Source organism: Nicotiana attenuata, chromosome 12 (genome assembly GCF_001879085.1).
Source record: "Nicotiana attenuata strain UT chromosome 12, NIATTr2, whole genome shotgun sequence".
NCBI classification, from domain to species: domain Eukaryota; kingdom Viridiplantae; phylum Streptophyta; class Magnoliopsida; order Solanales; family Solanaceae; genus Nicotiana; species Nicotiana attenuata.
Genome location: NC_032000.1, coordinates 9,819,709 through 9,832,393, shown reverse-complemented (window position 1 = coordinate 9,832,393; position 12,685 = coordinate 9,819,709). Strand labels below are relative to the sequence as shown.

The window sequence follows — 12,685 nt, the reverse complement described above, 5'->3', positions numbered from 1 at the left end:
TGTTAATGCACGAAGGGTGATGCCGTGCCATGATTATGAGAGTTAATGCACGAAGAGTGATGTCGTGCCGTTTCTGTTTTTTCTTATGGTGAGGATGAGAGTAAAAGCACGAAGGGTGATGCCGTGCACATGTTATTATATCATTATTTCTGTTGATTCAAATACGGTGTTTACTTTGATTCTTCATTTAATTACTGTCAAAATCTGTTATTCCCCGCAGCATGTATTCCCTTCCCGTCTTTATCTGTTAAATTTCTGTTATTATTGCTTCTCGTATATGATTTATCTGCACTAGTTTATATTGCCGTCGTGTCCTAGTCTCGTCACCACTTCGCCGAGGTTAGGCTCGACACTTACCAGTACATGGGGTTGGTTGTACTGATACTTCACTCTGCACTTTCGGTGCCGGACCTCGTGAGTAGAGTTTGGGTTGCTGCCTTTAGTCCACGGGAGACCCAAGGTAGATCTACTGGCGTTCGCAGACCCTGGAGTCCCCTTCTTCCCCATTTTGGACTTCCTGTCTCTTTCTATTTTGAGAAAAGATGTATTTCTTTTAAACCTATGTTTGTAGAATTTCTTAGAAGTTTGTGGATTGTGACACTAGATCATTGGGGTAGTCATGTATTTGAGTTGTTGAACTGTTATAACACTTTCACACTTTATCTCTATTTGGCTTTAGCTATTATTTATTTATGTTCTATTTAATAATTAATGTGGTAAAACTGTATGTGTCGGCTTGCCTAGCTTTCAAGAGTAGGCGCTATCACGATCCCAACGGTAGAAAATCCGGATCGTGACATAAGTTAGAAAAGTACCTGAGTTCAATTCTATTTCATCAAAAAATTTAACTACAAAGGCTCTCTCAAATATTTGCAAAGGAAAAATGTGCCAGTTGAGGTTTGAACCTTTGACCTCTTAGATAAAAATCAAGCACATTACCAACACACCAAGACACAATTTAAGTAGAGTGATGTCATTTTTTCCTACTTACCTGTTTCCGTATAATATTAATATATTTATTTGGTAAAAAATTTCGACGAAGCGGTGTCGCGTGACACCGCTTCGGTAAGCGTAAATCCGTCCCTACCCACACAATACGTGTAGAGTCAATTACAAAAACAAGAATAATAACATACCCAATATATTTTCACAAGTAGGGTCTGGAAAGGGTAGTATGTGTGCAGTCCTTACCTTTACCTTGTGAAGATAGAGAGACTATTTCCGAATTGACCCTGCTTTGTGTAGAGTCAATTCTCACTTACATTTTTTTAGTTCTTTTCCTATCCAACATGTATTGTGAAAAGAAAATTATTTTTGAATAATATGAACTACACTGTTAGAGTATTTCTAATACAATAACAACAACCCAGTGTAATCTCGCATGTGGGGTCTGGGGAGGATAGGATATACGCAATTTTATCCCTACCCTAGAAAGGCAGAGAGACAATTTTCGATGTTAGAGTATTTTTAATAATGAATGAAAAAGTGATTGAATAAAAAACGCAATGAAGTGTGCATCAAATGAGTATATATATTCATAAGTCAGGTACTAAATATAGAAGCAGTATCATTTACTAATATTTTAGTGTTGAGATTCGGCCGTGAATGCACTATACGTATATTATATTAATATTCATGCAGTTTATAGACCAAACTTGATCCGCTGTAGCACCGGAAATTCCATTATTTGAATCCGGGTCCAAATCCCGGCAGCGGAAATCTCTTTTTAAAGATGCTTTTTATTTCTCTTTTTAGTTTGTGTAATAATAAATAGAATCTATGCGAGCTGTTTCCTCAATTCGACGTGGCAGTCTATTAGTAGAGCAAAAATCCTACTTATATAAGGAATCACATATTTCTACACACTCCAATGTGTCTAATTTTTCCAAAATCAAGAACTAATTTTAAAATCCTAATATTTAAGAGATTACTTAAATAAAGGGTCGTCCAGGTGCACGAAGCATCCTGCGTTCACATAAGGTCCGGAAAAAAAAGGAACATAAGGGATAAGGGATATGATTTAGACAGCCTACCTTACTGCAAGCAACAAACGCTGATTCTATAACTCGAACACGTGATCTATAGATGATACATAAACAACTCTACTGTTGCTCCAAGAAACTATTTTAATACTATAGATTAATACTATAGCCTGAAGAGATAGTCAGCATGCACTTGTCTTAATTTCAGGGAAAAGGGTCGAATATACTCCTTTACTTTCGAATATTGTCCACATTTTACCTTCGTTATACTATCTAGCCAAATTTATCCCTGCTGTTATACTATCTGGCCAAATTTACCCTTACCATCAGCAAACTTTTAAAAATTACCTCTTGATCTATTGAATAATCCAATTTTTTTTATTTAAATCACTAGTTTTTTTTCTTGCTCCACTTTTTTTAGAAATTATTATTGATGTGAAATCTAAAGGGACAAGAGTATACAAATGGATATTTTTTAATTACCGATGCACCCACTGTCACGACCCAAACTGGAGGGCCATGACTAGCACCCGGCCATACTTACCGAGCACCAACATACATTTTATCTAACCTTCTTTATTATCTTTTAGGGCTGACGAGATCAATATAAATGGTAGACATGAGTCATGGACAACCAACAATAAAATATGATGGCATAAACATACATATCATAGGATGACTAGACAATCAAGAAACTATATATAAGGTACGAGCTACCACACTACCATGAGAGACTATACAACAAAATTTCAGCCGACAAGGCCTACCAAACTATACATGAGTCGACACCTGTCTATGAGCCTCTAAAGGAACATAAGTGTTGCAACATAGCCGGAACAGGGCCCCGACATACCCATAATATCTATAACAAAAATGCATACCAAGACCAAGGCAATTCCGAAGAAGGGATCTCGCCAATCACCGCTGAACTGGATAGCCTACTATGGTGGGGGAGCTGCCCCTGCCTGTCTATCAGGACCTGCAGCACGACATGCAGCGTCCACTAATAAAAGGACGTCAGTACGAATAAAGTACTTAGTATGTAAGGTAGGGAACCATAAGTACGAACAGTAATGTAAGCAGGGATAGAGAATAAACAACCTGTAACATCTGGGTACCTCTAAGGGCTACTGACATGAAATGCGTGATACATATGTATATATACATAAACTTTTAAAACATACGCCTCTGTGGGCATCATCATCATCATATCGTACCGGCCGTAATAGGCTCGGTAAAAACGTACCCGGCCACGTGGAGCTCGGTAAAACCCAACTGATCAGTGGTTGCACAATAGGTGCCGTACCCGGCCGACTATAGCGCGGCTCGGTAGAGTAAAATAGATACATATATATAATGCATGCTCGACTCATGGACTCACGTTCTAAACCTTTCGGAGTGACGTAAGGTCGGTATCCTCTGTATACGTTATTAGGACTAACTCTTCACCATGAACCTTATAAGAATCAGGAAGTACCAATAACATTGATAACATAAGAATAAGAGAAGCAACATCAACATCAATCGTTCCATAAGAGGGGAAACAATGTAAGTACTGCTAGCTTCTAAGAGTAGAGTATCTTTGGAAGCTCGTTCATTACATTATGTACAATCGGAGTCGTGCAAAAGAAGGAAAGGGATAGCCTCACATACCTTGTATATACTGCCCCAATCTCAAGCTATGCAATTTTCACGACTCCTTAGTCTACAATAAGAGAAACGATACTATAGTTACCATTCAAGCGTCATAACTATTATGTATCGACCACAACCTATCTTACGATGAAACGGACAGCACCTCCCCTATATATATGACTTCACACAATTCCAAACAATCACCAAACAGCCCAAACAACATCAATAATAATCATATTGAGCCTCCCAAAACAGTCCACGCACAACCAAATCACTTCATACATACGACGGCCACCGTAGTCGTGTCAAACAACCCGGAAATGTTACGAAGAACTACCAGCCCACAACCCTACATCTATATGGTATTTTTCCACACCCTTCCTCCTCCAAAACTCCACAAAACAGTAGTAAAACACGCAGCCCAACAGCAACACAAACAGTCCACAAAACAGTCCGCTACAAGTGAATAACTCGAACTCACGGCTTCCGATCACCGTCCCGTGAGTTCTTACATGTATAGAACGAATTACCATGAATTCACAGCAGAATAAATGTATGAAAGATAGCAGTAAACTCACCTTACTTGTTGGATAACTCAGCCCTTATCTTGGTTCTTCAAACTCTAGGGTTTACCCCCAATTTGAACTTGAAAGAGAGGGAAAATCAATTAGGGTTTGTGGATAATTTTTGGGAGGAAGTTTGCAGGGGTTTAGGTCTGGTTATTTGTGAAATATAATGAGGGATATATTACAGAAGATAAGCCTTTTAATGGGCTCTTTGTCTGACCCGAAATTGCCTCTTTTTGGGCTATCATTTAACCAAGTAGGTGACCCACCTAATTGTCGCCTAGCAGCTTGTGCAGTCTCTAAAAAATGTCTATATCTCTCTACTCCAATGTTGTATTGATAAAAGGTTTAATGCGTTGGAAACTAGACTCATAGATCTTCAATTTGGTGGGTAGATCACCCCGTAATTCCAAGTATATTGGGAGAAAAGCTTAATAACATTTGACCTAAAGTTTAAGTAAAACTATGAACTTAAGTTGCAACAACTCTTGCGACTTTTGTTTCATAACTCGTTTGACTTCAAGACTATGATACGGATATTTTATGATTCATATACCTTAAAATACGACCTCTTGAGAGTTTTAAGCACCCCTAGGTTTACCCAAAAATACGGCTGACAACATCCTTGATTCGTTTAACTTCTAATACTTGTTAACCACCCTTATACACCTTTGTATCATTTAAGACCAATAGGATTAATCTCTTATCATCTCAAAGATAATCTCTTCATGGATTTACGTCGACGACCTTATGGCATGAACTAACGTATGTGAATATGGGTTGTAACACCCACTTCTCTTCTTATGATAATGGATTTGGAATTTGTTTAAATTGTTTTTTTTTTGTAATTAAACTTTTATTACCATGTAAATATATACAAGTATAACAGACACTAAGTTTGGACATGTAGCCCCAAACTCAGTACATTTCATCCTCCCTAACTACATTTCTAAGGGTAAAAGTTTAGCTTTTGCAGCTCTTTCCTTAAATTAATCTGTCTATGACCTATACAGTGTATTTCTTGTATTATCTGCCTGGTAATGTCTTTACTGCATCTCTTTTCTTGCTGAAATACTCGTCGATTCCTTTGCATCCATAGCTGGGATATTGCATCGTAATACTCATCTTGTAAATCATGATTTTTGAACCTTTGCCTTTCACATGTTCTGTTGCCCATTTGAGTTCCTCATCCCAGCCTTTTATCCTTCGTACAAACCCCATCCATGATAACAGTTTCCCCCAGACTTCTGCTGAAAATGTACATGCAAAGAAAAGGTGTTGATGGCTTTCCAGCTCTTGATCACATAGTGGCCAGTTTTGATTAACTTGTATACCCCTGCTGTTCAATCTGTCTTTGGTGTATATCTTCCCCTGCACTGCAAGATACAATATGAATCTCCATCTTGGGCAGCCTTTGTTGTTGCATAATAATATGCTCTAGTTCTCTCTTGGAAAATCTCCTCTCAGTTGATTGTACAATCTCCTGATAGAGAATGTCTCTATCATTAACTCCTTCCCAATATCCAACCCAGCTTCAATTATATATTTGCCAACCTGTAGTATCTTCCTAACAATCCATGAAGCTTGCTTCACATCTACTTGCCATGGAATCTTTCCTTTTATATAGTAGACATGCACCCACCTTATTCACAGTTGATCCTTCTTCTTACAAATATTCCATAAGTGCTTTAATAGTGCTGCTCTATTTCATGTACCAATATCAGTGATATTTAATCCACCTTTAGATTTTGGCCTGAACATTTTATCCCAAGCCACCAATGCATTTTTTCTTGCATTAGTGTCACCAGTCCAAAGAAATCTCCTGCAAATGCCTTCAACAAATTGGATAATTTTCTTTGGCAATGGAAAGATCTGCGACCAGAAAGCTTGAATGGCTATTAGCACACTCTTTATCAACTGTAGCCTCCCTGCATAACTTAGGAATTTCACTGTCTATTGCTTAATTCTCCCCAGCATTTTATCTGGTAGAGGTTGACATTGGCTTACTGACAGTCTCTTTGAACTCAATGGAACTCCAAAGTATCTAAAAGGAAGTTCATCAATGGTAAAACCAGTAACCTGAATAATTTCCTGCTGCACTGCTATTGGAACTCGAAAGAACAGTAACAAATCATCTGCAAAACTGAGCTGGACAATACTCAATTTTTCACACCTTGGATGGTAGTTAAAGTTAGGCTTCTCCTTCAATTATTTCAGGATTCTAGTCAGATATTCCATTGCTAGTAAAAACAATAATGGAGATACTGGGTCACCCTGCCTCACCCCCCTTTTTGCTTCAAATGGCACAGTAGGACTACCATTAACAGTGATGGAGTATGATAGTTCTGATGTACTCCATAATCCATCCTATGAATATCTTAGGAAAACATAGTCCAGTTAATACTTTCTCCCGAAACACCCATTCAAGTGAGTCATATGCCTTTTGCATGTCAATCTTGATCATGCATCTAGGTGAGACCCTTTTCCTACCATAACCCTTTATTAACTCATGACTGAGTAGAACATTGTCTATCAAGCCTCTACCTGGGATAAAAGCTGTCTGGCTCTCATCCACCGGTGTATTCATCACTTGTCTCAATCTGTTTGTCAGCATTTTAGATATGATCTTATATAGTGTGGTGCAACATGAGATTGGTCTACACTCTCTGATTGAGGTTGGGTTCTTTACTTTAGGAATAAGAGTAACTGTTGTGTTATTGATTGGCCTAAACATTCTCCCAGTAGTAAAAAATTCTAGCACTACATTTACAATGTCATCTCCAGTAATGTTCCATGCTTTCTTAAAGAAACATGCATTAAACCCATCTGCTCCAGGTGCTTTCATGTCATCTATTCCCTTTAGTGCATCAAATACATCTTCTTTTGTGAAAGGGGATATAAGCTGCAACTACTGTCTTCTAGTGAGTACTGCTCCATTCCTTATCCAGCCAGGATGAATAGTTGGTATGCTACCATTAGCAGTTCCTAATAAATGCTTATAAAACCCAACCACTTCAGCTTCAATGCTCTTACCATCTGTCAAGACATCTCCATTGCTATTAATGAGCTTTGTAATTTAATTATGTGCTTTCCTTCCTTTCATGCTAGCAAAGAAGTAGGCATTGTTAGTATCTCCCAATTGTAACCACTGTATTCTTGATTTCTGCTTGTATATGGACTCCTCAATCTTATCCCACTTCTCTAGTTGTAATAGCAATTCCTTCTCTTCCTCAAACAGATCATTTGGTGCATTAGCAGTCTTCATTCTTCCTTGTATGCCATCTAGCTCTTTTCTGATAGTACTTATCTTCTTTGTGACATTCATGAACTCCTTTGTGTTTAACTGTTTCAAAGTTGCTTTTACAGTTTTCAAGTTCTTCCATATAGCTTCCATACCCCCATCCTTTAATTTCCATTTGGTTTCCACAATCTTCCCAAAGTCAGGGTGATCAGCCATCCAATTATAAAATTAAAGGGCCTTTTCTTGTTATTACAGCTTACCTCTATCTCAATCCCCAGTGGAGAGTGATATGAGAACAGAGGATTCATTATTTGAACTTGTCTAGGAGGCATATTAATCATCCAGCTATCATTAACAATTGCTCTATCAATTCTACTATACACATGGCCATTTGTCCATGTATATGTCTTGCCCACTGTAGGTATCTATGCCACATTACAATCTTCTATTACTTCTTTGAAATCCTTTGTTTCATTATCATGTACTTCACTACCATGCATTCTGTCATCAGCCCCCATAATTGAATTAAAATCTCCCATTAACAACCAAGGTCTCATGCTTTGCCTTGCTATGTTTCTTATTATTTCTCATAGTGATTTCCTATTCTGCACACTATGTAGCCCATATATTGCTGAAAAATAGAACTCCTTATTATTCCTCAGAACTTTCACAGTACCAACCTGGGAATATGTCTCCAGCACTGTATAATTCAGTAAATTTGGATTCCATGTTACCCAAATTCTTCCTTTGTAGGAACTTGACACATTGTGACACCATTTCCATCCTGGTAGTAGCTTTTCAATGATCTTCTCTACTTTTGTATCTTTAACTCTATGCTCACATATTGCTATCTTATCTACCTTATTTTCCTTCATAAATACCTTTAACTCCTTGTGCTTAAACACTTTATTGAAACCCCTTACATTCCATGTGACTATCATGTTAATATTGCCAAAATGTTCTGTTCCATCCTCTCCACCTCCACCCCTCTACTTGTACTGTATTCAGTTACTCCCCTTGTAGTTTGTTCTTGTCCTGCCTACACTAGACTGTTGAAGCCATTCAGAACTATTATGTGCTGCCCAGATTCTAGAGCTTTTTGTCCTTTTGTTGCAGACTTACTCTTCACTTGTTGCCATATCTCACCACTTTCCCCTACTTTGTCATTATTCACTTGATGCTCCTTAGTACTCAGTAGTATTTCCTGTTGTTGGTGGCTTTGTAATCTAACTTCCTTATTGATAGGCTTCCATTCTGTCCTCTGCTTTGTCATTGTCTTGTGTTGTTGTTGGCATGTTTTCCTCTCCACCCCTGCTATATTAGCCTGATGTTGACAGTTATGGCCTATTTGTATACACCTTGAGCAATATGTTGGTTTCCAGTCATACCATATCTCTTGTTCCATGATTCTGCCCTTTGGATCTTTTCATTTAATAACAGTTGGAAGCTCCTTAGTAACATCAACTTCCACCAGAATCCTTGCATATGAAATTCTCTCAGCATTTGAAGTACAAGCATCAGCATATATTGGTTGGCCTAAACCACTACCAATTTTACTCAATGCACTAGCACTCCAGCAACTTAGAGGTAAGTTAGGCAATTTGATCCAAATGGGAATTGTCTTCAAATCCTCAGCATCAAAGTCAAAATCAGCAGTCCATGCCTTCATAATAACTGGTCGATTGTTGAGCATATGAGGCCCTGAGTACATCACCATATCCCTCTCCTCCAAGCATGAGAACTTAATCATAAAATACCCAGCATTATGATAGTATATTTTTGGTTTTGTTGAGAAATTTCCCTGTCCTGCTACAAATCTTTCCAGAGCCCAAATAGAAGGTGATCCACCTATAACATACACTATTGCCGCATATTTCCATTTGTGTATTTCACTATCAATATCCTCTTGCACCAATTCTACAATCACCTCTCCCTCAACGAGTGTAGGCGGTACAAAATTCAGATCCATACCTCGTTTTGCCAATTTGTTCTCTTCAAACAGCATCGACCATGTCCTTTCTACTTTTTGTTCTGATTCCAACTGTAATTTCCGCTGTGCACCTCCATTTTGAGTTACTGTTTCATTGGCGTTTCCACTTTGAACAGTCTTCGAGTTCAGATGTACAGCTTGAATCTGCTTTTGTTCTGGTCCTTTTGAATTTAGATCCTTCTGCATATGAGTCGAAGTTGTCCATGTAACAACTGGTGTTTTATTTCCTCCGCTTCGAGCTGGTAGGGTTGGCCAGATCTCCATATTTGGTGTTGCATGCTCCTTTCCTTTGCTTACTGATGTTTCCTCGACCAATTTCCTTTCAATTGTGATGTTATTAACCTTTTCCCCTACTTTGATCGATTAAACAGTACCATCACCTCCAGTTGCTAGGGGTTTTGGTGTTACCATTCTCACAACTTCTGAGCTCCTTCCTTCCAAGGAGGTGCTGTCTTCCTCAATCATCAACTTAGTAGCCTTTGCCGGCCGTCCTCGTGCTCTCCCCATTCTGGTGAGCGCAGGTTAGAATTCACGCTAAAGTGCGCCGAGAGAGAGAAGAGAGAGAGTGGTTTCATTCATTTAAAATTTTATTTATCTTTTAACCATATACACATCGTATAATTCAGTGGGTCTAATTATTGTGTATTATATGCAATTGTACGTATATATTCGAATATCTTTTGTTATTGTCTGGTTAGTATAGAGTTCGATGAGCTAACTTAATAGTGCGCAATGCGTAGACATTTGATCAAAAGCAAAGTTGAATTCGATAATGCAAAGTCTCCAAGAAACTTCAACTTCTATCACTAATACTTACAAAGTTTCCATATATTTGGTGCAACGAATTCATTAAAGTTGGGATGTTGTAAATACTTTTAAATTTTAGACAAGCTGCCTAATTTAGATTCTTCAATTTACTATACTACTTGTTTACTAACCATTGTATTACTTTAATATTTTTTTCTCTTAATTTTTTTCCAATTTTAAGAAAGCAGGTAAGTGCCAATTATTTCGAAAATAGTGGATCAAAAAGAAGAAAAGTGACTTAATTAAAATAAGAGAAATTTTCATAAAGCACTATCTTTTGGTAGTAATTAGCCATCTAAACATACCATTTTCTATATTACGGATTATAGATACCTTTTGTGTGGTTATAAGATGTATTTGATGTATTTAAGCTATTGTATTCATGAATACAGTAGCAAAAATAGGCGTGAATCAGTGAAGTCCAGCTAATCAGTTGTTGTATTCGAGTGTATTCGACTGTATTCATGGAGTGAAACATGGGATTACAGCTGGACAGATTATTGTATTCAACTGTATTCACGGCGTGAAATAGGGGATTACACTGTTTTTAAAACGGAAAGTGAATCAATTAATATAATAGACTCCTAATATAACTCAACAAACTCAATTATAACACATAAATTTTATATTTTCAGTTATAAAAAAGATTCTCAACCGAAAAATACCCCAAAAACATAGCAATCTTCAGAGAAATTATATAATACATCTGAATACATAAATTATATTAATTAAAAAAAAACATATGAATACATTCATGGCATATAGCGAGACAGTGAATATAATGAAATACATATAATACAGCGGGATACATTGAAATACAATAAAAAAAAGACAGTGAATACAATAAAATAGATGGAATATAACGAGATACATTGAATTACAATGAAAAACCCTAAAACCCAAATGGATCTATTCAAGCAACCTGCAGCAAAGCGGCTAAAACGGGTCTCCTCACCATCTTTCGCTGACAACTTCATTTCCAGCGCCTTGTCATCTTCATTGTCGGGTGAAGACGGCGGCAACAAAGACCCCAAAGATACAATGCTCACGTCCGATGAAAAGTCGAGAATGGAGTTCAATAAATCGCTTGCAAAGGCCAAAATGAACCTCAAACTATGCTCTGATAAAATCTCCAAGTTAAACGCAAATGGTGATGGCGTAGGATATGTGAAGTTAGAGGAACTGTTGGTTGAGGAGACATGATTGGAAGCACTGCCAGGGGAATTTCAGAAGCCCTATGCAAAGAACTTGTGCAGATTTGTTGAAAAGGATTTGATTTTGAACCAAATCCAACTTCTTTTTCCGATCAGAATCAGTATCTGTTTTTTCCCTTTAATGCATACACATTTGTTGAGAGAGAGGAGATAACCATGGAGAAATACTGGCGTTGAGAGTGAGAGAGAGAGAGGGGGGGAGGGTGGAGAAAAATCTGAAAGAATGAGAGAGAAAAATAATACAAAGAGTATTTTATGGCTTAAGAGTAGGAGGTAACTATAAATAGATATTTGGCTATAAAAATCAAAAGGTATCTATAGAATATAATTTTTTAAAAGGGTATTTATTTAAAATAAATAAGGTATCAACCTTTGCTATAGGAGGTAAAAATTCCTTAAAATAATTTGAGAGATTCTAATTCACCTGACGGACCGAGGGGTAATTTTTAAAAGTGTGCTGATGGTAGGGATAAATTTGGTCGAATAATATAACGATATAAATAAATTTGGCTGAATAGTATAACGGATGTTAAATGTGGATAATATCCGAAAGTAAAAGGGTATGTTTTGCCTAATTTTAATTTAACCTTCAAGTAACTTTTTTTAGTGATGTACTTTTGGAGTTCTGTGGGGTCCTCTATTGATTTTGTCAAAAGGTGGGTGGAAGATCCCATAAAAATTTCGTTATCTCCGATGAGAGATCATGCAATGTTTTACGCTAAAATCAGTCTAGACATAGATTAGCTCTATTTAATTAACTGTCCTCTAATTTGTAAATGAATGTTATTCTAGACTACTTCCTCCATTAACGCCATAAATTAAGAGTGTATTAAACTATACACCTATGAGATTGTTTGGTTAGAAAACAAGTTATTTCAGAATTAATTATCTTCGGATTAGTTATTTTGGGATTGTTATTTCACTCTCCCATAGGGATAAAAATAATACTACAATCTCGTGATGATCAATATAGGATTAGTTATATCGCAATTTTATCCCAATTAAATGTGAAATAAACTCATCTCGAATTTAAACTCAAAATTAATTATCTCTGATCTCTCGTATCAAACGTGTCCTAAGTGATACACGAAGTTGCAAATGTACGATAGTTATTCCAAAGTCCCGCGTTAATATTTCACATTATAATCGTGAATAAATCAATTCAATAAAAAAACCAAACAACCTCTTAGTTATTAAATTAAAATATTGTTGTTGTGTACCCGTAAGAAATTATGCTTTCAATAAATACC

At 37.0% G+C, this 12,685-nt stretch overlaps 2 protein-coding genes across 2 annotated transcripts; both read right to left on the bottom strand.

Moving 5' to 3' along the window:
* Positions 5,210 to 7,028, bottom strand: LOC109235870. The gene is made up of 6 exons (XM_019402118.1): positions 6,663 to 7,028; positions 6,467 to 6,550; positions 6,191 to 6,385; positions 5,899 to 6,055; positions 5,738 to 5,799; positions 5,210 to 5,554 (listed from the first exon to the last, which is right to left on the bottom strand). The coding sequence occupies exons 1-6, from the start codon at positions 7,026 to 7,028 to the stop codon at positions 5,210 to 5,212; spliced, it is 1,209 nt and encodes a 402-aa protein (XP_019257663.1).
* On the bottom strand, positions 8,851 to 9,678 carry LOC109235869. The gene has a single exon (XM_019402117.1). The coding sequence runs from the start codon at positions 9,676 to 9,678 to the stop codon at positions 8,851 to 8,853; it is 828 nt and encodes a 275-aa protein (XP_019257662.1).